Source organism: Python bivittatus, unplaced genomic scaffold, assembly GCF_059951505.1.
Source record: "Python bivittatus isolate LINGU-HERP-01145 unplaced genomic scaffold, Pbiv_v1 ctg000700_np1212, whole genome shotgun sequence".
NCBI classification, from domain to species: domain Eukaryota; kingdom Metazoa; phylum Chordata; class Lepidosauria; order Squamata; family Pythonidae; genus Python; species Python bivittatus.
This window is the reverse complement of record NW_028277098.1, coordinates 72,862,160-72,885,048: the sequence shown is the minus strand read 5'-3', so window position 1 is coordinate 72,885,048 and position 22,889 is coordinate 72,862,160. Positions and strand designations below refer to the sequence as shown.

General features: G+C 40.4%; 2 protein-coding genes and 1 long non-coding RNA gene across 4 annotated transcripts in view; 1 reads left to right on the top strand and 2 right to left on the bottom strand.

The window, feature by feature from the left end:
- The window catches only part of MMP24 (matrix metallopeptidase 24), a 61,133-nt gene extending 56,229 nt beyond the window's left edge, over nucleotides 1–4,904 (bottom strand). The window contains exon 1 of the mRNA XM_088154215.1: nucleotides 61–4,904. Within this exon, the coding sequence (XP_088010341.1) occupies nucleotides 61–216 (156 nt within the window). The 5' untranslated portion in view covers nucleotides 217–4,904. The remainder of the gene's footprint in view (nucleotides 1–60) is intronic.
- LOC148214248 (uncharacterized) lies at nucleotides 268–22,618 on the top strand. The gene is made up of 4 exons (XR_015798543.1): nucleotides 268–327; nucleotides 19,222–19,336; nucleotides 20,296–20,407; nucleotides 22,530–22,618. It is a non-coding gene; the product is annotated as an uncharacterized LOC148214248 (long non-coding RNA).
- Nucleotides 5,053–22,889, bottom strand: part of LZTR1 (leucine zipper like post translational regulator 1) — a 38,021-nt gene continuing 20,184 nt past the window's right edge. The window contains exons 15-20 of one of the 2 annotated variants that reach the window (XM_007435978.4): nucleotides 22,598–22,754; nucleotides 20,531–20,657; nucleotides 19,861–20,010; nucleotides 18,679–18,784; nucleotides 16,072–16,152; nucleotides 5,053–10,323 (exon numbers count right to left, since the gene is read on the bottom strand). In XM_007435978.4, the coding sequence (XP_007436040.1) occupies nucleotides 10,207–10,323; nucleotides 16,072–16,152; nucleotides 18,679–18,784; nucleotides 19,861–20,010; nucleotides 20,531–20,657; nucleotides 22,598–22,754 (738 nt within the window). In that variant the 3' untranslated portion in view covers nucleotides 5,053–10,206. Of the gene's footprint in view, nucleotides 10,324–15,998; nucleotides 16,153–18,678; nucleotides 18,785–19,860; nucleotides 20,011–20,530; nucleotides 20,658–22,597; nucleotides 22,755–22,889 lie in introns of both variants that reach the window. The other variant, XM_088154211.1, reaches the window with a different exon arrangement.

The following is a 22,889-nucleotide window of genomic DNA, read 5'->3' as shown; positions in this document are numbered from 1 at the left end:
CAATGGAAGTACGCTCCGGGCGGCCCCCTCCTCCTTTTATTTGTCCCTCACAGCACCCACCATAGCTGGCAGCTCGCTGCTCCCCGTCCCTACCGGGCCGACGCCAGTGTCTCCACAAGCGCAGAGCAGGGCGCTGAGAAAGGGCAGCAGGCGACGGCACCCCCAGGCTGGGGCTCCGCAGCATCCTCGCTGCCTCCGCTCCATAGCGGGGCCCATCCCTGCACCTGCTCAGGCAGGGAGAGCAGGGCCCGGGCGACCGCGCATGCGCTTCGGCCAGAGAGGTGGGATGAGGATGCGATGCGGCTCAACCCCGCTCAGTTCTTTGAGGTAATAACAAAAAGTCTTTAAGGGCGGGGGGAGCTGGGGTGGCGAAAGAGAGGGAGCTAAGCCAACTGGAGTTGGGGAAGGAATTACGGAAGAAGGCTGGATGGGTGCGGGCAGATCTCAGCAGCAACAGCGGAAAGCGTTAGCAACAGCACCGGCTGACGGGAGTGCTGTACGTGAAAAGTTAGCTTGGATATGCGGACTGCAACGGCCAGGAAACCATTTAGAAGTTGCTGTTAAAAGTACGGGTGGCAATACGCAGTTTTCGAATTAATTAAATTGAAACAATCTTCCGTTGCAATCCGGTGAGTTGTACAGGCAAACTTAAACAACAGCTCAGTCCTCCGCAGACGTCCTCAAGAGAAGGACGTGGCAGGGCTTCCTATCAAGTCTGCCTGCTTGAGGCTTCAGCCTCAGCCTAAAACCCATTACCAGCGTTTTCAGTACTTTGATATTATTAAGGAAATTCTTTTTTCTCCCCCAAATGACCCTAATTATGACAACAATAATGAAGATAGCAGAGCCATTGAAATAAGTTCAGTTGTGAAAACTTGCCCCTTTGGTTGTAGGAAATGAGAAGCTAAATCTAATCCAGAACTTTATTACTTTATTCCTCTGAGATGGCATAGCCGATTGCGAAGATACTTGCTTTTTTGTAACTTTGTATTGTGCATGCAGCAAGTAAAAGCCCCTAGCCAATCTTGGCTGATTTTGAAAAAGCTAGACAGGGTCAAGCCTGATTTGTACTTAGAAGACCTTAGGAGAACACCAGGAAATCTTAGGGCTGTAGGCTAGAAGGGAAATGGAAAAATATAGAAGGGAATGGCAAACCCATTATTATATTATTGCCACAACTACCTGATTATTTCCATATAATCACTAAGAGCAGAGCTTCATTTGGGAGAGTTTTTTTTCCCCCCTGAAAAGCAGGTGATTCAGTTTTACATGGATGGTTTCTTGTAAAGGTGATTATGTGCCATTGAGCTGGTGTCTCTTAGCAAACACAGATAAACCTTCTCCCCAAAATATCTGTCTCCAACCTGGTCCTTCGAATACTCCAATGGCACATCCATCACCACTTTAAATGGAGTCCATCCACCTTGCTGCTGGTCATCTTCTTCTTCTCTTTCTTGTCACCTTGCTCAGTATTATTGACTTCTCCAGAGAGCTCCTGCTTCTTCAAATTTCAACATTCACTGCCATAGAGTGTCACAGGGAATACCATGGTTTGCACAGTTCTGGTCTTAGTTGGTAGAGATACATCATGGCATCTGAATATCTTTTCCAAGGTTTTCATTGCTATCCTACCAAATGCTAGTCTGTGGCTAGTCTGCTGATTCCTTTACTATTAAGAGTCAATCCTAAAAGGCAGCAGCTACTTCTGCCACTTCAATATCTTCACTGTCAATTCCAAGGTTGTTGCTGTACCTGTTGTCATTAGTTTCGTCTTCTTTATATTTAACCTTAGTCCCATTTGTACACTGTGCTCCACTTCCAGTTCATTTGCATTTTCAGCGATCGAGTAGTGTCAACAGCGTAGCGCAGGTTATTGATGTTTCTTCCTCCAGTTTTAGAACCATGCTTATTTTTTTTGAAAAACCTTCCTCAATATATATTCAGCATATTGGTTGAATAAATAAGGAGAGAGTATTTAGCCTTGTGTAGATGTGATAGGTGTTCATAACTCATTTATTCAAGCATAAAATGTTGAAGGGTTGTGAATACAAATTTTCTTGGCACAGAAGTTATCCTGTAACTTAACCTACAAAGGCTGACACAGTATTATGGCACCCTAAAGAGTGTACATGTATTACAGCATGAGCTTTCATGGAATAAAATCCACATCATCTGATACTTAATAATGGAAAAATAGCAACTCAGGAATTACGTTTTTAACAGTCTAAATGTGAGAGAAAGATTTTATCATGGATATATCAAATGCCTGTGATAGACACCTTAAATGTTATAAAGATTTTTAAGGAGACTGAATAAAGTAAATTCAGGAGCATTTTCTACAAGTAATCCAAAAGTCTTTTTCATAAATTATTAGTCCCCTTCCTTATTAGTATAGGGTTTAGATAACAACTGCATGTAAAAGCAGCCCAGTCATAATTTTAAAGAAAAACTAAGTGTAGCGACTATAGTTGGTATGCAAAATTATGGGCCAACTTTTCTTTAAAAGATTTTATTTAATTTTGGACCTGATAAATGTCATAATACCTCTAAACAAATAATAAAGCAGGATTTTAGGGGAAGATATAGTTGAAGCAGCTATTTAATGGGTCTTTAGAATGTTTTGTTGAATTTGCATTTAACAAAAAGATGAATATGCTAGCCTGAATGTTGAATCATTTGGATTTGGGGTTTTTAAAACTGTTTTTAGATATTGGGTTTAATTTTAGATTTTTAAAATACTTTAAAAGTATTTTACTTTAAAAGTACTTAAAACAACCTGCATGTTTAAAGTAATGCTGGTTACTACTAGTACATTTCAATGCCTTCTTATCAGCCTGTTAGCTTGCAGGCATTTCTTCTTAATATATTACACCTAACTGGGAGATATTAATATTTATGTGAACTGAGATTACAATTTCTAATCATGAAGGTGACATTTGTGCCACGGTCAATGGATTCGGTGTTAAGGCAAATCCTATCTAAATGGAATTCCAAGAATGTCAGACTTCCAAATTGATAATACCTACAGTCTTCGATGGACAAAGCTCCAGCTATCTGCCTTTTTAGAAGATTAATTTATAGCATGGGAATTCCTTTCCTTCCTCAATCAATAAGCCAGATATTGTACTAAATTGCTTATAGGTGAAAATGATATGATTTCCACATTTTGCAAAGTAAGTCTTATGGATTGGATTAGAGAAGCACTTACAGTTCCTCTTAGGTGGGGGAGAAAGGCCATCTCTGCAATTCATCCTTGCAGCTCTGTCTGCCCATGAAAAGTGACTGTGGAGGAGTCAGGAACTTGCTGCAGCAATGTGAGAGGTGGTGCAGAAAGCTGCAGGGGTGATCAGCAAGGATTGTGTTCTTGCCCCTCCCTCCTCTAGGAAGTTGGCCAGTATTAATCCAACCAGTTTGTAAAATAAAGGCACGTGTTTGTGTTATTGAAGAAATCTGCAACCACAAGACTCACAAACAGTTTTAGAAAAACTAAGCCCATGATTCCCAATATATTTTGGAGATATCATGGACAACAAAAAGCAGAGACTTTTTCATCATGATGAAATAAAATCTTTAAGAATTTGAACTTGAAATAAAAGCTTTAAAAATATAACAGTGTATGTCTGAAGATTAGGAACCCAGACTAAAAGTTAGGTTTTTGTATCTTATTTATCATACGTCATTCTAACTTGACTAATTTTTCCATTATTGGCCCTCTTATCCACCTTCTTACACCAATTATAGCATGTAATTACTTGGGTGGATTTAGTTATTACACTTCTCTCCCACTTTCCTATGGCAGCTTTGAGCAGGTTATAAGCCTCCCCTTGTCAAATTCTCACAAGGATCTTAAGATAGGTTGGGGTGAGAGAGAGTGATAGGGCCAGAGGCACCCAAAAATTTCCATGGTCAAGTCCCCCACAGTCCCAGCCAGACTCCTTGTGCTATACTATCTGTTATTTTCAGTAAATTGGGCATTTCATCAGTTTTCTGTAAACATCAGAATAGGCTTTTTTAAAAAAATAAATTAGGATCATTGTTTTGGACATTATGGTTTGGATTGTTAAATTGTTGTTTTAAACTTACATACTACCTGTTAAGTCACTGTTGTGAGATGGGTGGCCGTATAAATAAATCGAGCTAGCTTTTCTAACGCGTCCAGGAAATGTTGCAGGTAGCTCCATTAATACAATATTCTAAACACCTAGTTTTATCTTGTAAAGAATGCAAATATAATTTAATGAAGTAGAGCATACACACACAAACCCATCCACTATTTATATAAAGGCTAGTCATGCCGACATATCAACTCATGTTAACTGTCCATCACTGAACCTTGCTGACCTACAAGCTAGAAGTTATCTATGGGAGGCTTTTATGCAGAAATTCTACCTCTCCTATATCAACCATCCCTAAAAGATGCCTTCTAGATGTGTTGAGATGCCATTTCCTGGAGTATCCAGCTTGTGGCCCAACATACAACATGGGAACCTCCAAGTAGCAGTTACCTAGATACAAGATCCTCCAAATGGAGCCCAGGAGCTCCACAGACAGCTCCACTGGTGCTTCCTACTCCATCTGATCTTTTACATTAAAAATCCCTTTAATTTTTTTTTTTTAAAGGAAGATGGCATATTGCAAATCAAATTGGCAATGGCCAGCAGTTTTTATTTTCAGTGATGTCCTGGGTCCTAAAAGCATGTTGGCAGACTGCAGCATAGTACTGTGTGGAAATCCTTCCTCCTGCTCAGAAAAAAAACAGAATACATAAGGAGTATAAGGAATTTCATTTAAAATATGTAACACTAGTGCCATTATGGCAAAAATCCACATTCTACCAGATCTTGAGCTGCTCCCACTGTTATAGAATATGGGATATTATATTCCAGGGTCAAATAGTCTTCAGTAATGTTAATTTTTTGATAAAATTCATGGAAAGCAGTCACATTAAACAGTTTAGCAGCATCTGATTAAAGGGATAGGGGAGGAAAGTTGCCAGTTCCTCATTTTTCCGAATATAGGTACATTTTCAAACATACATATGGTATTCCAAGATTGGTTAACACCAAAGTATTTATTAATGATTTATTAATAATAATGAAACTTGTATTTACACAAATAATGACCAAAGCTAATTATAATATTACTGACCCCAGGTGACATGTTATTGATAACACAACCGATACATGGAAGTATGTAAATGAAAGCTGACATACCATCAGGAAAGTGTTGTTAACTGCTTGGGAGATAAGATTTGGGCTGGAGGACACTGCCTTCAAAACAACATGTTTATGTGTGTGTGGGGGTGTTTGTGAGAAAGAGGGAGAGAGTATACTGGAACTCTTTGATGGTTTGGGCAATGTGGGCAAATGATGTAATTGAGGATCAATCTGTTAAAGCACAATAAAGAAGTAATGAATTATTTTATACAAAAGGATTGTCTATTCGGCTGCTGTGAAAGGAAGATGCTATCTTCAGTGAATTTCTAATATATATTTTTAAATATTTTTGTCTACAATAGCTTCACAATAAAATAGACCTAACACATATTCATTTTTACTTTCAGCGTAAACAGATTTAACTCAAAGTTCTCAATGCTGAGAATAAAACAAAGCAAGTGTTAAATCACAATCTGTGGATGGTAGATTAAAATATTGCTTCTTAAAATAAAAGTACAGTGCCAGAATTGGTACTGTGACTGTTCTTTCTCAAAAATGGGGAAAATTTTTCCTTACAAATTTAGTGGCAGTTTATTTATTTTACTTTTAAGAGAAGAATGTAAACTTTAGTTGAAAATTTGAAGGAAGCTACTATACGTCATGGCCATAGATATCTGTATTTGTGAGGAAAGTGAAGTGACATGGGAAATAAATCTAAAGTTAATAAAATGGGGCTTCCAGGTGAGAACTGAGGGTGGGTTAGACCTCCCTGTGAGCAGCTCTGCAAGCAGGGACAGCCTGCGGTGGAATTGCCAGCCAGAAGCCAGGTTCTGGCTGACAAAAATCTCTCCATAGAGAAGGAGAGATCTGGGGATCACCACTTGTGCTCTGGAAGAGCTGCTCCTTGCGAGGCGACCACAGGAATTGAGTTTCTTGTGGTCGATTGCGAGTTGAACGGCTTGGGAGCCGAGGGAATTTCAACATGCCCTTAATTGCTATGCAGCCTTTATGGACATCTGACTGGCAAAAGCTTCACTTTCTTAAATGCCTTTGGATTTAATTAATTTACAACCTAAGAGAGCTATTCCAAATGGCAGTGAAGATCAAAGACCCTTGTTGAGTTGCCTTCTTTTTGAAATTAAGAAGAGGGAAAAAACCCACTATTTTAAAGGATTTTAATTTAAAAGCAAAAAGCTTAACAATGTGATTCAAGAAAGTTTTAAATGGATAAAGGGGACAGTAGTTTTTAAAAAACAGAAGAAATAATTTTTTTCTGATGAAAGTCCCTTTGAAAATAGCAAAATCAATTAGACTAGCAGACAGGACCTTTGTGGGAATGATGACTGTTTATTATTAAGAACAGTAGATAATTGGCGGATTTTACAAAACAAGAAGATAAGGATAATATGAGTTAAACAGTGAAACTGTAACTATGGAGAGCGAATTGGGACTAAAGTACTAAAGACAGAGATAAACAAAACAGAAAAAAACAAGAGAAGCCTGCCTTTTATGTTCACCAAGTAATTGACATACTTTCACTTTCTCATAATGGCAACAACAAAAGCTGCCAAATTAGGAGGACAGAGGTTCACTAGAACAACTTACAGATAAGGCCATTTCACCAGATTTATTGCAGAAAATGTTTGAGGAATTTGACAAGAAGATGACTGCAATGGTTGCCAATAGTTTGGATTCTTTCCAAAAGGAAATGGAAGAAGGATTTGCAGGAATAAAAAAAGATGTGAAAGAAGTTAAGAAGATTGAAGAATTTGTAGGGCAACTAGCTGGAGACTTAAATTACTGACAAAGTGGAAATTTTGGAAAGTAAGACAGAAGTTATATACCGAAAGATGGAGAAAGATTTGGATGATTTGGCATTACTGGAGCTGAGAGAAAAAGAATTTTGTTTAAGATTTAGAGCAATTCTAGAACAATATGGAGAAGATATCAGAGAAAAGACTGTTCAGCTGAGGAGAAGGCAGCTACACTGGGCTTCTCTTGAGGGTCATGAGGGGAAGGCAAATGGCGCAAGCCTATATTATATGTGGAAAGGAAGGGAGGAATTCCCAATCTTTTTCCCACCTCCCTCTGGCCCCTGCACCCAATCAGCTGGCGGCAAGGCCCAACGGGTGAGTGGCGATTGGCTGCTTTAGAAACAAGGCCAAAATTTTAAATCTTTTAATGGCAGTGGACATTGAGGGAAGGATGAGAGAGCAACTTGAATGCCTGCTGGCAAGGTAGGGTTGGGTCAGGGGTGGGTGCCAGCAGTCGACAGGTGAGACCTCTTCCTCCCTGGAGGGAGGGGGCCCTTGGGGATATGCCAGAATGAGGAGCAGGGGTGCAGTTTTCCTTGCGGTCTTCAGCTCCCTTTGTTCCAACTCCTCCCAGCAAAGTGGCAGGCAGTTCCAAGGGTCAGCCAAGGAGGAGGAGGAGGAGGCTTCACCGGGGCTCTCCTGAGGGTTGTGAAGGGAGGACAAATGGTACAAGCCTATATTATATGAGGGAAGGGAAGGGAAGGGAAGGGAAGGGAAGGGAAGGGAAGGGAAGGGAAGGGAAGGGAAGGGAAGGGAAGGGAAGGGAAGGGAAGGGAAGGGAAGGGAAGGGAAGGGAAGGGAAGGGAAGGGAAGGGAGATTTATGAAGCTCCCTGCCAGCTTCCCACAAGCAAAGTTAATCGGGAACCCAGCATCAAGTCGTAAATTGCTCACACTCCCACTGATTTTTTGCCCTTGGTCATTTGTTTTTCTGTTTAGGGAAGGAAATCTCCCTGAAAAGATGACCCAACGGGCCACAGGTTGTCTAGTTTTATTATATGGGTAAGATTGATTTATACTTCTCAGAATGCACAAATAATTGTTAATGGAGAACTATCAAAACCTTGTGAGATTCAAAAAGGGACAAGACAAGGATGTCTGCTGTCTCCACGTTGTTCATTTTAATTCTTGAGGTACTGAATAGAGACATAAGACAATATGAGAGAATTATGGGAGTTAAGATTAAAAAAGAAACTTACGTTAAGAGCATTTGCAGATGACTTGGTGCTAGTTTTGGAAGAACCATTAGAGGTAGTAGAAACATTAATGGGAAAATTAAAGGACTTTGATATGTTAGGTTTTAAGATTAATAATCAGAAGACAAAGATGTTAACAAAAAATATGAAATTAGAAGATCAGATAGCTCTGATGGAGAAAACCGGTTTTAAGATTGAGAAAAAAATAAAATAGTTGGGTTTTTTTCCCCCCTGTTCAATCATGTCTGATTCTCAGAGACTGCCTGGACAAGTCCCTGCAGTAAGATTTCTCAGAAGTCATTTGCCGTTGCCTCCTTCCTAGGGCTGAGAGAACATGACGGGCCCAAGCTCACCCAGCTGGCTTTGTGCCTAGGTGGGACTAGAACTCACAGTCTCCTAGTTTCCAGCCTGATGCCTTAACCACTACACCAAGCTGGCTCTCATATTAATTACATACAATTTCAAAATAATTATGTGAAGACATGGAATGAAATTAAGAAGGACATGTTAAGATGGGAGAAATTAAAATTGTCACTGTTGGGGAGAATCTCTGTGATAAAAATGAATGTTTTGCCATGAATGATATTTTTGTTTCAGAGAATACCTATTTTGACAATGGATGTACCATTTAAACAATGGCAAAAAGATATATCTAAAACCACGAATTAAATATAAAGTGTTACAAGATGCAAAGGAAAGAGGAAGACTGGGTTTTCTGGATTTGAAATTATATTTCACTGCTTATTGTTTGATCTGGATGAAAGAATGGATGTTGCTGAGAAATAAGAGACTTTTAGAGTTAGAAGATCACGATCTGAGGTTTGGATGGCATGGATATTTATGGTACGATAAAGTTAAAATTAATGTGGATTTCAAAAATCACTTTATTAGGTGTGCCATATTAAGAATACGGAATAGATATAAACCCAGGTTGTGTCCAAAAACACCTTTATGGATCTCAGCTCAAGAAGCATATCATAGAAGAGAAACAGAAGACAAAGACAAATGGTTGACGTACCAGGAATTATTGGAAAACCATCAAGGGGAATTTAAAATTAAATCAAGGGAGCAATTAATAGCAGAAAGATATAGTTGTCAATGGTTTTCCCATTTACAGTTATCAGAAAGATTAAAAATGGACAAAAAGACTTATGGTATGGAGCAAAGTCAGACAGAATTTGAAGTACAATTATGTACTGATGATGAACATGTAACTGGTAAAATATGTAAACTTTTGCTGAAATTTGAAACAGAGGAAGAACGGTTAAAAAAGTATGATAAAGTGGACTAAGAATTTTGGTTATAATATACAGATGGGAGGCTCATAACATAATAACAAATAAAAGTACAATAAACTTTTTAGGAAACATATAAACAGACAAGTGCTACAAAGGGGATGACAATTCAGTGTTCTAAAGAAAGTATTTGATGATATCTTATAGTTACAATAAAATAACATAGGTTGGATGCAGATTGTCAAAAGAAGTCCTTATATTGCTAAAGAAAGAGGACATAGTTTTGTTGTTTCACTGCATAACTTGTTTTTTGAAATGATTCCAAGAGGGAATAAGACTATTCCTTTGTTTTTGATATCTTAATCATGACGATATGTGTGTTGTATGTGTGTATATATATGTGTGTAAAATAGCAGAAATATAGGTGTTAAAATAATCTTGGAGTAATTCAAATTTAGCAACATTATTCTAACTGACAAAGAATCAAAAGAGTATAATCAACATTCATCAGTAATTATTCTATCCAACCTAATAATCAGTAGGCTTCATGTGCCTATAACCCCAATGTTAGACTATAATTCAATTGTATATTTAGAAAGTCAGAAAGTATCATTACATATTCAAAGGTTTCCTGCTTTATTTATTTATTTTATAAAATTTATATGGCCACCCATCTCACACAAGGTGACCTTATAAGGACATCTTACCATATTAACATGGACTGATAATAAAGATTAACTATCTTTATATATAGGAAGAGTGCAACCTCTTAGAAGAAAATATGCAAGATGTAGAATAAAAGAAATCTTAAATATCTGCTCCAAGCTCAGCACACTGTTTGTCTGATATGTGATTTGCTAATGATTCTATGATGTCAAGTAGGAGAGGTTGACTGAGGGACCGAAGATTTGGCAGCTTGGAGACCTTCAACAGGAAAGAGAAAGAGAGAAAGGGAGAATGGTTAGTTATTACTATGAATCCAATCATGCTGAAACAAATACACCAAAGGAGGCAATTCTGAATATGTTTTGTACAGATTCAAAAAGCTTTATTGAAATTAATATTTTATTTCTTCAACTAAACATAATGATTCTAATCTTGAAACAGAAATCTAACATAATGGAACATGTTCTACTTTCCATCAAACAAGCAAGTTTAGCAATAATGAGAAGAAATAATAAACACTTAAGATTTTCTATTCCTTTGCCCTAGCTCTCATCTCGGCATAATTATGCAAGATGTAGCTTTTGAAAACCAGTGATGAGATTCTCCAAAAGTCAATAGAAAAGACATTTAAACAATGGCTTTTAACAGATGGAATCTTAAAATATTAACACTTTTATAGTGCTGTAAAAATGTAAATGATTAAAAGACAGTGACCAGGATTCAAAGAGCAGGTAATCTATTATCATCCAGATGTACTGGATTACAAATTTTTATAATCCATGAACTATTCCCCATGCTGTCTGGGGCTGACAACATGAATTATAGTGGAAGCCTGAACAGATGTACACCACCAGAAAACTATCCTATTGCTTAAAATTATGTACCATATGTTTTATCTATTCATTTTTAATTTAAAATTTTTTTTTATAATGTATAGTTTGGATTTAGATGGAGAATTTCTCGGTGACTTCCCAAATATCAGCCAATCTGTGTTACAGAATAGTTCTAGTGTAGCCTTGTAGAACTGCACTACAACCAGCCTGGGAAAAAATGTGTATTTATATTGAATACATCAGTGGCTTCAATAGATCCTGTTGTAGTTAAATGCTTTCTTTACCCCTAATAGCTTCATGCAGTGGATTTTGAATTTTTTTCCCCTCTGATAAGATAACTTTCCTATGCCATATCATAACCATTGCATTTCAAGGTCAGTTTTCTATACATTGCCTATCTGGACAAAAATAGGAAGAGCTGCTATTAATGAAACATATAACTAAACTCTCCTTTGTTCTCTAGAATTCATTTTACACTTCTTTGGATCTTGGACAACATAAATATAACATATAATTTAATTATAACAGTACTATCCTAATTGTAGAAAACTTATTTCTCCTTTAAATAGAGTATTATCTATCTATCTATCTATCTATCTATCTATCTATCTATCTATCTATCTATCTATCTATCTATCTATCAATCAAATCCCCTCTCACCCCTATGGGTGGTATGTGTCTTCCTCAATCTCGGGTCCTCTACCAGAGGCCTGGGAGTTTGAGGGTTCTGCACAATATCTTAGCTGTTCCTAGCACTGCACTCTTCCAGACAAAGAGCTCTGCTGTTGTTCCTGGGATCTGTTGCAGCCACTCTCCCAGCTTAGGAGTCATAGCCCCGAGTGCTCCTACCACCACTGGGACCACTTTGGCCTTTACTTTCCACATCCTCTCTAGTTCTTCCTACAGGCCCTGGTACTTCGCCAGCTTCTCATACTTGTTCTTCCTCATGTTGCTGTCACTTGGCACTGCTACCTCTATCACTACCACTCTCTTCTGGTCCTTGACTATTACCACTATGTCTGGTTAATTGGTCAGTACCTGCCTGTCCATCTGGATATGAAGTCCCACAGGATCTTAGCTCTGTTATTCTCCATGACCTTCTGTGGAATCTCCCATCTGGACGTGGGAGGGTCTAGCCCATACACTCTACAGATGTTCCTGTACACAATGCCAGCTACTTGGTTGTGCGGTTCAATGTATGCTGTTCCTTCCTGCATCTTACACCCTGCTACTATGTGTTGGACTGACTCTGAGGTCTCTTTGCACAGTCTGCACCTTGGATCCTGTCTAGTGTGGTAGAGACCTGCTTCTATGGATCTGGTGTTTAGTGCCTTTTCTTGTGCTGCTATGATCAGTGCCTCAGTGCTGTCTTTTAGTCCAGCCCTTTCCAGCCACTGATAGGATTTTCCAGTGTCAGCCACCTCAGCTATCTGTTGATGGTACATCCCATGCAGGGGCTTCTCTTGCCATGGTACTTCCTTCACTTGAACTTTCTCCTATGTCTGCTGCTGCCTCAGGCATTCTCTCAGCAGCTCATCTTTGGATGCCATTTTAGTGATGTACCCCTGGATGCTCTAGGTTTCATCCAGGACAGTGGCTTTGACACTCATCAGACCCTGCCCACTCTCTTTGCAGCTGGTGTACAATCTCTGGGTGTTGGACTTGGGGTAGAAACCTCTGTACATTGTGAGGAACTTCCAGGTCTTCACATCGGGATCCTCCTGTCTTATCCTTTGGTGGTACTTGGATGTTGCTGTCTTGCTTGCCTCCTCATCGTGGTTCCCAGTAACTGTGGGATACCAAGGTACTTGTAGCTAGTCTGTATGTCTGCTATGTGGCCCGCTGGTAGTTCTACCCCATCAGTCTTAACTATCTTCCCTGTCTTTGCTACCATCTGGCCACACTTCTCCAGTCTGAATGACAACCCAATTTCCTCACTGTAGATCCGTGTCAGGTGGATCAGTGAGTCAATGCCTCATTCACTCTTAGCATACAGCTTGATGTCATCCATGTAGAGGAGGTGGCTGATGGTAATTCCACTCTTGAACTTGGACCTGTATCCAGTCATTGTGATTATCCGGCTGAGGGGGTTTAAGCCTATGCAGAACAGCACTGGGGACACTGGCATCTTCTATACGACAATCCCTACTTCCACCATAACTCAAACCAATGAACTGGTATACGCTATAGCCACTGTAATCCTGAAGATGCTTGGCTACACGATCAAGAAGAACAACACTAAACCCCCCTGGAAAATGAGGTTGGAGGATAAGATCAAGCCAACTCAAAAAGAAGTTAGTCAGCTGGTAGAACTACAGAAGGGTGTGGAGATTAAGGATAAGACTTAGCTACTGAAAAAATACAAGGGCCTGACTCCATCTGAAGCCCTAGAGATGGCTAAATAAAGGCTCACAGCCCAGGCTACCAGGCTAAGGAGATATACTAGAGAAGCAGAGGCCAAGAAGATAAATGCCCTATTCTCCAAAGAACCATCCAAGGTGTACTCCCAACTGCAGTGCAATAACACAGTAACAGTAGAGCCACCCACAGCAGAAACTGAACAGTACTGGAAGAACATATGGGAGAAAGAGAAGATAGTACAAAGTGGATGCAGGATCTGAAAGCAGGCCACAGCAATCTCCCAAAACACGAACCAGTCACCATCACAGTAGCAGACATCCCACAGCGGGTCAAGAACATGAAGAGCTGGATAGCACCTGGCCCAGACATGATCCACACCTACTGGCTAAAGAAACTACCAGTGCATGAACGCCTAGTAGCACAGATGAACCAGCTGCTAGCAACAGGCTCCCACCCAGAGAGTCCTTCCTAACACAAGGAAGGACAGTGCTGATCATGAAAGACCCCCACAAGGGAACAGCACCATCCAACTACCGGTCAATAATCTGCCTCCCCACAACATGGAAAGTCCTATAAGGCACCATAACCACCAGGCTACAGGACCACATGGGCCAGTACATGAGCACAGCTCAGAAGAGCATTGGGAACAACACCAGAGGCTCAAAACACCAGTTGCTCATAGAGCAGTCGCCCAAGACTCAAGGTCTAGGCAGACCAATCTGAGCACAGCCTGGACTGACTACAGGAAATCCTACGACAATGCCACACACATGGATCTGTGAATACCTGGCAATATACAAAGTCAACAGGCCACTAAGGACCTTCCTCAAGAACTCAATGGGACTGTGGAAGACAACACTGGAAGTCAACTCAAGACACGTGGCCATCAAATGTGACATATACCAAGGTGATGCACTGTCCCTGCTGCTGTTCTGCATAGGCTTGAACCCCCTCAGCCAGATAGTCACAAGGACTGGATATGGATACAAGTTCAAGAGTGGAACTATCATCAGCCACCTCCTCTACATGGATGACGTCAAGCTGTATCTAAAGAGTGAACGAGACGACAACTTGCTGATCGACCTGACACAGATCTACAGGAGGAAACTGGGATGTCATTAGGACTGGAGAAGTGTGGCCGGATGGTAGCAAAGACAGGGAAGATAGTTAAGACTGATGGGGTAGAACTACCAGCAGGCCATGTAGCAGACATACAGACTAGCTACAAGTACCTTGGTATCCCACAGTTACATGGGAACCACAATGAGGAGGCAAGGAAGACAGCAACATCCAAGTACCACCAAAGGATAAGACAGGTCCCGAAGAGCCAGCTCAATGGAAAGAACAAGATCCACACCATCAATACGTACACCCTGCCAGTCATCAGATACCCTGCCGGTATAGTGAGCTGGCCAAAGGAGGACATGGAGGCAGCCAATGTGAAGACCCAGAAGCTCCACATAATGTATGGAGGTTTTCACCCCAAATCCAACACCCAGAGACTGTACACCAGCCAGAAAAAGGTTGGGCAGGATCTGGTGTGTGTCAAAGCAACAGTCTTGGACGAAACCCAGAGCATCCAGGAGTACATCAGTAAGATGGCACCCAAAGATAAGCTGCTGACAGAATGCCTGAGGCAGCAGCAGACATAGGAGAAAGTTCAAGTGGAGGAAGTCCATGGCAAGAAAAGACACAGGCTGTACCATCGACAGATAGCTGAGGTGGCTGACATTGGGAAATCCTACCAGTGGCTGAAAAGGGCTAGACTAAAAGACAGTACTGAGGCATTGATTATAGCAGCATAAGAAAAGGGTCTATCACACTAGATAGGACCCAAGATGCAGACTGTGCAGAGAGACCTCAGAGTCAGTCCAACACATAGTGGCAGGGTGTAAGATGCAGGCAGGAGCAGCATACACTGAATGGCACAACCAAGTAGCCGGCATTATGCATAGGAACATCTGCAGAGTGTATGGGCTAGATCCTCCCAAGTCCAGATGGGAGATTCCACAGAAGGCTGTGGAGAATAACAGAGCTAAGATCCTGTGGGAATTCCAGGTCCAGACGGACAGGCAGGTACTGGCCAGTCAACCAGACATCATGGTAGTAGACAAGGACCAGAAGACAGCAGTGGTAATAGATGTAGTAGTGCCAAGTAACAGCAACATCAGGAAGAAGGAGTATGAGAAGCTGGAGAAGTACCAGGGCCTGAAGGAGGAACTAAAGAAGATGTGGAAAGTAAAGGCCAAAGTGGTCCCAGTGGTGGTAGGAGCACTTGGGGCTATGACTCCTAAGCTGGGAGAGTGGCTGCAACAGATCCCAGGAACAACAGCAGAGCTCTTTGTCTGGAAGAGTGCAGTGCTAGGAACAGCTAAGATATTGTGCAGAACCCTCAAACTCCCAGGCCTCTGGTAGAGGACCCGAGATTGAGGAAGACACATACCACCCATAGAGTGAGAGGGGATTTATATATATATATATATCTCACACCTTATAAAAAAAGATTCCCCTCTCACCTCTACTTACTTACTTATATATTTATATTTATTTATACACACATATATATAAAAATTAAAAACCTATATGCATCTATATGTTACAAGACCAATATTAACGAAAGAACAAAGAACAGGAAAGATTTAAAGGGAGACATCAGCTAAGAAACACTGTAGATTATCAAGGCAGATTATAAATATATAACAATCCAAAGGGAGGAACAAGAATGAAACTGAGGACTACCTTAAGCTGTTTTCAACCATGGCAGTGAAAGAGGACAGCAGATGCCCAGAACCCCAGAAAACATCCAACCAACCTTGGTGAACTGGTGAACAATGATATGTAGGCAGTGTCTCTTCATATCCAGTGCCTGGGTCCTGTCAGCTGCCTCTAAAATCTGAAGAAAAAAAATATAAGTTTCTTGAATCAAAAAGACTTTACAAGCTTGAATGTTAGAGCAGTGCAGAGATAGGAAATGTGATTTGGAGCACTTGTTGAATATATGTAACATCTGTAATGAACATCTTAAACCAAAGATATGGGGGGGGCAGCAGCTGCAGAGGTCAGCCATTTGATGTCAAGAAAAGGCATGACAGCTCTAAAATATTCCCAACCGGTGCTATGTGCACACCTACACATACTCTCCAAACCACATTTAGTTTTCAAACCCAATATTTCACAGCACTACTAAATATACATCTGAACAGACTTTACAGAAGATTAGCATTCTTGAGCTTCATAAAAGCATGGAACTAGGTAGTGAATACGCACCAACTTTAGTAGCATGGCCTAGTTTAATGACATATCACTTTTACACTATTGTGGAAATAAATGGTGGCTCTGGCCCTCTTACAGGGATTCCTCAGAGCATGGGGACATTCAGATATTGTGGTTTGCCCTACATAATGTGAAGTCATCTGGAGGTTCACCAATTGGCCATTCTCCTTGATTTGAGATGATTCATATGAATAAAAGGGGACTGCAATATTATACCCAGCACACTGCATAATTTACCTTCCATTCTTACAGAAAACTGGTAAGGACAAACGGGAGTGGGGAATTCATTACAGTTATATATGTAGAAATATTTAATTAATGAGCCCCATTTTTCCTAATTAGGAGATATAAGTATTCTTTATCATCTTTGTTTTAAAGTATACTGTATTTATTGGCATATAACAAGCACCTTAATTTTAAGAAGGAAGTTTGAGTAAAGAAACTTAAATTTAAAATAAATGACTTGTAAGCAAAATAAAGGGAGCTCTGAACTTTTTGTTTATTAATATTTATACCACTTATAAGGTAAATACATAATATGAAAGAAAAAGCACCTCCTTGAACAAAAAAACTGATATAAACTTAGGCATATTCCACAACCTTTAACCTGAAACCAGCTGTATATGCTAAATGCTTTTGTCTTGATTCCATTAAGGATACCAGTAGTTTTAAGAAACTGAAACAAGTAGTGTTTCACATCACCCGCGTGGTCCGGCACTCAGTGTGTCAGAGCAAAGCGCCGGCACTTTGCTCTGACTCATTACTACGCGCCAGAATGCTGCAAAGAGAGGAGGGAAGCTCGCAGTACTTTAGTGACATCACCCGCATGTGGTGGCACTCAGTGTGTCAGAGCAAAGTGCCTCCCTGAAGGGCCTCGGTGGAGCGGGCCCCATCCCATCCCATGTGTCCCTCGGAAGCAAGTGAGCCCTTTGCAAGCCACTGCCACACCAGGGTGGGCCTGCAGAGCCGGAGATGCCCCTGGCTGGCAAGGGGGGGATCGTGGCCATGGCAGCCACTGCGCAGCCCCCGGAGTGGAGGCCTGGCAGGAAGGGTGCCCTGTGGCCCCTGGGCAGAGGCAGGAGGAGCCTGGCAGCCCCGCCACGCAGCTGTGATCCGCAGGCCTCGGCTCTTGCTTGGAGTTGCTTTTTTGGCTGGCCGGCAGGCAGAGTAACTAGATTTGGGATGGAGGGAAGGGGGGTTGGTGGGTGGACGCAGCTGGCCCGCGAGCACAACCACCCGGACCCCTGCTGGCTGTGGGAGGTGGTGGCTCTGCGGACAAGCTGCTAAAAGGCCTTCTGTTCGCCAAGACCTCCTGAGGGGGCCCAAAGCCTTCTGAGCAGCCGCTCTTCCAGGGGTGGAGCTCAAGCAGCCCAAGTCGTCCCTTTGAGGCCTGCCATGGAGCGTCCAAGGAGGACGGAGCACTCTGGTCTCACTGGGTCCTCGTTCAGGGCCTTGATGCCAGAGCTGTGCCCATGAAATCTTTAGCGCAAAGTCTGTCTGTCTGGCCAAAGCTTTGCTCTGACACACTGAGTGCCGGCGCGTGCAGGTGATGTCACTAAAGTACCGCGAGCTTCCCTCCTCTCTTTGCAGCATTCCAGTGAGTAGTAATGAGTCAGAGCAAAGCACCGGCGTTTTGCTCTGACACACTGAGTGCTGGACCGCGTGGGTGATGTTACTAAAGACTGCAAACAGAGGAGGCATGGTTTAAGTGCCATCAATCAGAGGAGGAGGTGGGAAGCATGCAGTTGCAGCCCTAGTTACAGCCCTGGCTCAAATGAAGGCTCCACTCTCCCAGCCCTGCCCTTGAGGTGAGAAGCCGCAGGGATTATACAGGGGCTTATACATTGGTGTATAACATGCATATCGGCGTATAACACAGAGCTAGGATTTCAGCCCCAAATTTTAGGGGGAAAGTGCGTGTTATACGCTGATAAATAGAGTATTAAGGATTTGTTTATTACAATTTTTTTGTAAAAAGGAATGCACTGAACTCTATACAAACCATAGCATTTATATGGGAATGTGAATTAATCTTGCAAACTGTGCAAAACTTATTTTTGGAACTTTCAATTGATTACTTCCCATAAAAAAGTATATTAGGAGCTAATTACAATTAGTTCCAAACTGATTCATTAGTAGCAATTACCTGGAGCACATTTTCCACAGTAACATTCATTTCCAGGTTCTGCTTACAATATGCTTGAAGACGATTATTATAGAACCCATAATAATAAGGGGCAGCAAAGAGGTAGCTAAAAAAAGCCAGTTAAAGAGAATTCATGTTTCAAGTTGTAAGGAACAAAAGTATCATAAACCTAAATGGAATAGCAATAAGGACAAACAGAGATTTGACCTCTGCTTGCATTCTCTCTAGTGTGTTGTTATAATTGCAGCTGGCTGCCTTCTTGAAAATTGTCTTTGGCTCTGGGCCATGCACATTGCTGCCATTTCAGCTACACTATATGTGCAGCAGCTGTTTCCCACTTCTCTGTGAACTCAAATATACTGAAAAGAGACAGTGTAAGCAAAATAAAAACCCAGAATTGGCGTGTTGGTAGGGGATTACTTCTTATAATGAACCACCAACAATCTGCTTGCCTGAGGAACTTTAAACTGAATAGGGCTAAGGAAAATTAATGGACCGGTTCTAGATCTGTCTCTGTGACTGTGATGTTCTTTCTATTTTCAGGAGGAACCAGGATCCACTAGAGGTGGATTTTTCAGGGGACAAAGAGCTTGCAACAGGAAGGAGGACTTAATGAAAATACGGAGACTCCATTTCCTTCTTCCAGCTGAGGAAAAAGGTAAGTGTTTTAAAGGCTAAAGCTTCCAAGTCAGACTTCCAGTCTTAATAGACGAGGAACAAGTTAGTAGGAAAAGGGAGCCTTTTATGAACTTTGGGGTCAATATTCATAAAACAGGATCTCTATAGTAACAATTTATTCTTCCTCTTTTCTTGTTCCATCCTTCAAGACCCATTAAAGCCTTACTCAGGATATTTGTTGCCAAAGAATAATGAGCTAACCTATGTATAATTCTGCACCCAGAGTTGTACAAAGTGAGCCACAGATTGGTCCCTTAAGCCCTAGGTACAATCCCCAGAGATTTTAAAGTTGTAATTTTAAATGTAATAGAAGGAGAAAATAGTAAAAAAAATTCTGGAGAATATCAAGTTACCTGTAATTAATGCTATTTTTATCCTGGCACCACTCATTTTGGTTTGTGGCCCCTGGTACATCATGGAAAGAGTATTTCCTCAGCCAGAAAATGTTGGGTGTCCCTGTTGTAATACTTACACAAGAAACATATCAAATCAGATAAAGGATACAGGGAATCTTCAGGAGGCATATTTACTTCACCATAATAAATATATCGTAGCATAGACTCAAATGCTTGTTTGCTTGGCACCATCTCACCAATTGAAATATTAACTTGGCCATCTTCTGGCATAAAGGAACGAAACATGGCTTCAAAGTAACTGGGAAAAAAGGAAGAAACAGGTTGAACCATATGGCTGGATTCCATAATTGCCTTGTTCTCATAAAATTATATCACTGGTTGCTTGTTCAACAAATAAAATAAGGAGCAGAGAATGCATGAAACACTAGTGCATTTTTAAGTGCCTCTTTTACCAATTTTCTCAAATGCAACCAATTTACAGCGTTTTTAAAATGACACATTTTACAAGCATTTTGAACAATATCATTCAACATTTCTTATCAAACATTTCCATTTCTCACTATATTTTTAATGTATTGTACAGGAGGGCAGCGCATATTTATGAAATCAATAAAGATCCTGCATTCAAAAAATGGAAGTCTCCTTCTGTTCAGATATTAATTTCTATATGTGTAAGAAAAATGGGAAGACTAGAGGTGAGGCATGCAAGCTTGGACCTAATTTTTATTTTATAGTAAAAAAATGTCAAAATAAGAAGTAATATTGTAGCATCCATATGTATAATTTTGTATCATGAATTATTGATCTTCAAAACATACCTAGAGCGGGCTGCAAGAATAGCTTTATGAGCTGGTCTTGGATGACCATCTAACAGTAGAATGATATCACAGAATTCTAGGCCAGCACCTTCTAGATAGGCCTTCATATCCTGAATCAATGAGGTTCCTGCATGGGGACATATAGGGTTGTCTGAGATGCTGAAAATAATTGACTTAGTTATATCAGAATTGCTAGAAATGCCTAGCAATTACTTATTTACTTCCTCAATACAATACAATGCCATAGGAAAATCAACAGGAATTGTTTAATGAAAAATATTTGATAATCCAAGGTAACAAATCCCCCAAGTCAAGTTACTGACTATAGACATGTCCATGTAGTTTTCTTGGCAACAATGCAGAACTGATTTGCTGTTGCCTTCTACCAGGAAGTTTTTTTCAATTTCCCTGTTTCCCTGTCTCTCATACAATCTGCAGAGGTTTTTGTTTTTTTTTCTGAAAGCCAAAGTAAGCTACAAGATATTATTGTACTCTTTCTACTGCCTTCCTAGTAGGATCACCTCAAAACTGAAAGAAACTACAACATGAAGATGTTGGAGGGTACAGGCTGCCCTTCTAATCCCATTACATGGACAGAGAGGGGGGAATATTCCATCTGAAGATGGTATAGCTCTTGATAAACTAATGTGTCCTGATCATCAGCCTCCAATGCCATAGACCCACCAGGACCACCTATGATAACCTAGGAACAAAGGCTGCAATAGATCTGCACTGATGCCTGGGATTAAAACCTAGTGCCTTTCTAGCAGCAAGTCAGTTGTCACTAAATCCTACTCATAAAAAGGAAGCATACTTTCTAATGACAAATGACAAGCCAGAAAAAAGTGGTATGACAACTTTGCTATAAAGCAAAGCAGGTTGTGATCCACATAGGAGGATGGTAGGAATAGGAAAATATAAAACACATTCATAATAAATTCTGGAGGAAATCTGAACTAGAAGCCTTTAAACAATTACTGCTATATTCTTAGCGGAAGGATTTTAATCAGCTATACATGGCAGTCTGTCTTCTAAAATTCTGAGGCTACAAATTGATTAGGCTAAGCAAAATAGTTAACAGATATAAATTACTGTATAGTTCAGACAAAGCTGAACATCAGAAATCTGATACTTGGGGGAAGTTTGAACATTTTCAGTTGGCAAAATATTAATTACTTCTCATAGGGTAAGGGTTTTTTATCCCAAGCAAACTGATCATGATCAGTAATGTCAGAGATTAGCACATATACTTGAAAACATAATTGGCAACTAGAGATATGCAAAAACGTATTTTCATTTTTTTTTCTCCTATAGAACGTCCAAAGGATTATTGCTATCACTCTGCAAAATACTGTGACTTTAAATTTAAAGATATCAGTTTAAGCAGTAAGAGAAAGTTAGACAAGCTATGTACTGTACATGTAGGTACTACTAGTATATAATGAATGTTATGTTAGCTCACATTTTATAGAACAGCTATACTGTAATTCAGATCACCTATCTGAGACAGCAACGAGGGGTTAAACTGAACCTCTCTTTCTCTAAACATTCCAATAAACATTATCCTTTATTGGTTAGGTGTCAGGCCCAGCCCAAGAACAACGACGAGACAGTCCAGTCCAATATAGTTCCTTTATTAGCTTGTTCCTAATAGACAGAATCTCGCCAGACTAAACCTATGCTAAAGCAACGAGTGGATATACCCTGCGAGACTCTAGGGAGGGGATGTCCTCATCCTCTTTGTCTTCCCACGTTCCTGCTGTGGACTGAGAAAGTGCTTGATCTGGAATGTTCCCCCTCCCTCCTGATAACCTTGATCCTCCATTCCAGTATCTTCCTCACTTATGCCATCCATTATGTTAGGCCATCAATAAGATCTAGCAATCAACCATTCTTTTTCCCTGCCTACAAAATTATACAGAATTTTACTTATGATTTCAGATTCACTTTATTTCAAAACTGAACTTTTTATGGATTTTAATTCTATCTTGTACTCTAGACTTCTATAATTTACACTAACACTGGAGTGTGAAAACAATAGTTCATCTTGGATGGAAGATACATTACCAATATCAAGAGGCTGATCAGAATGTGTTCGAAGTGGAGGTTGCTGCTTTCTTCGTACTATCTCCACTATCAAAGATGAAGAAAGGTGTTCAAATTCTTTCATCATTATTACCTGATTAAAGTGTGTTTCTTTTACCACAAAATTCAAGCAGTGTTCCTAAAAAAATTAAAAAAAAAGCATATGTGTGCGTGTGTGTACACATACATACACCCCAAATCATGTTTGGAACATTTCTTCTACAATTTCAGAAAATTCTATAACAAATTAACATTTGTTTTCAAAAACATTACA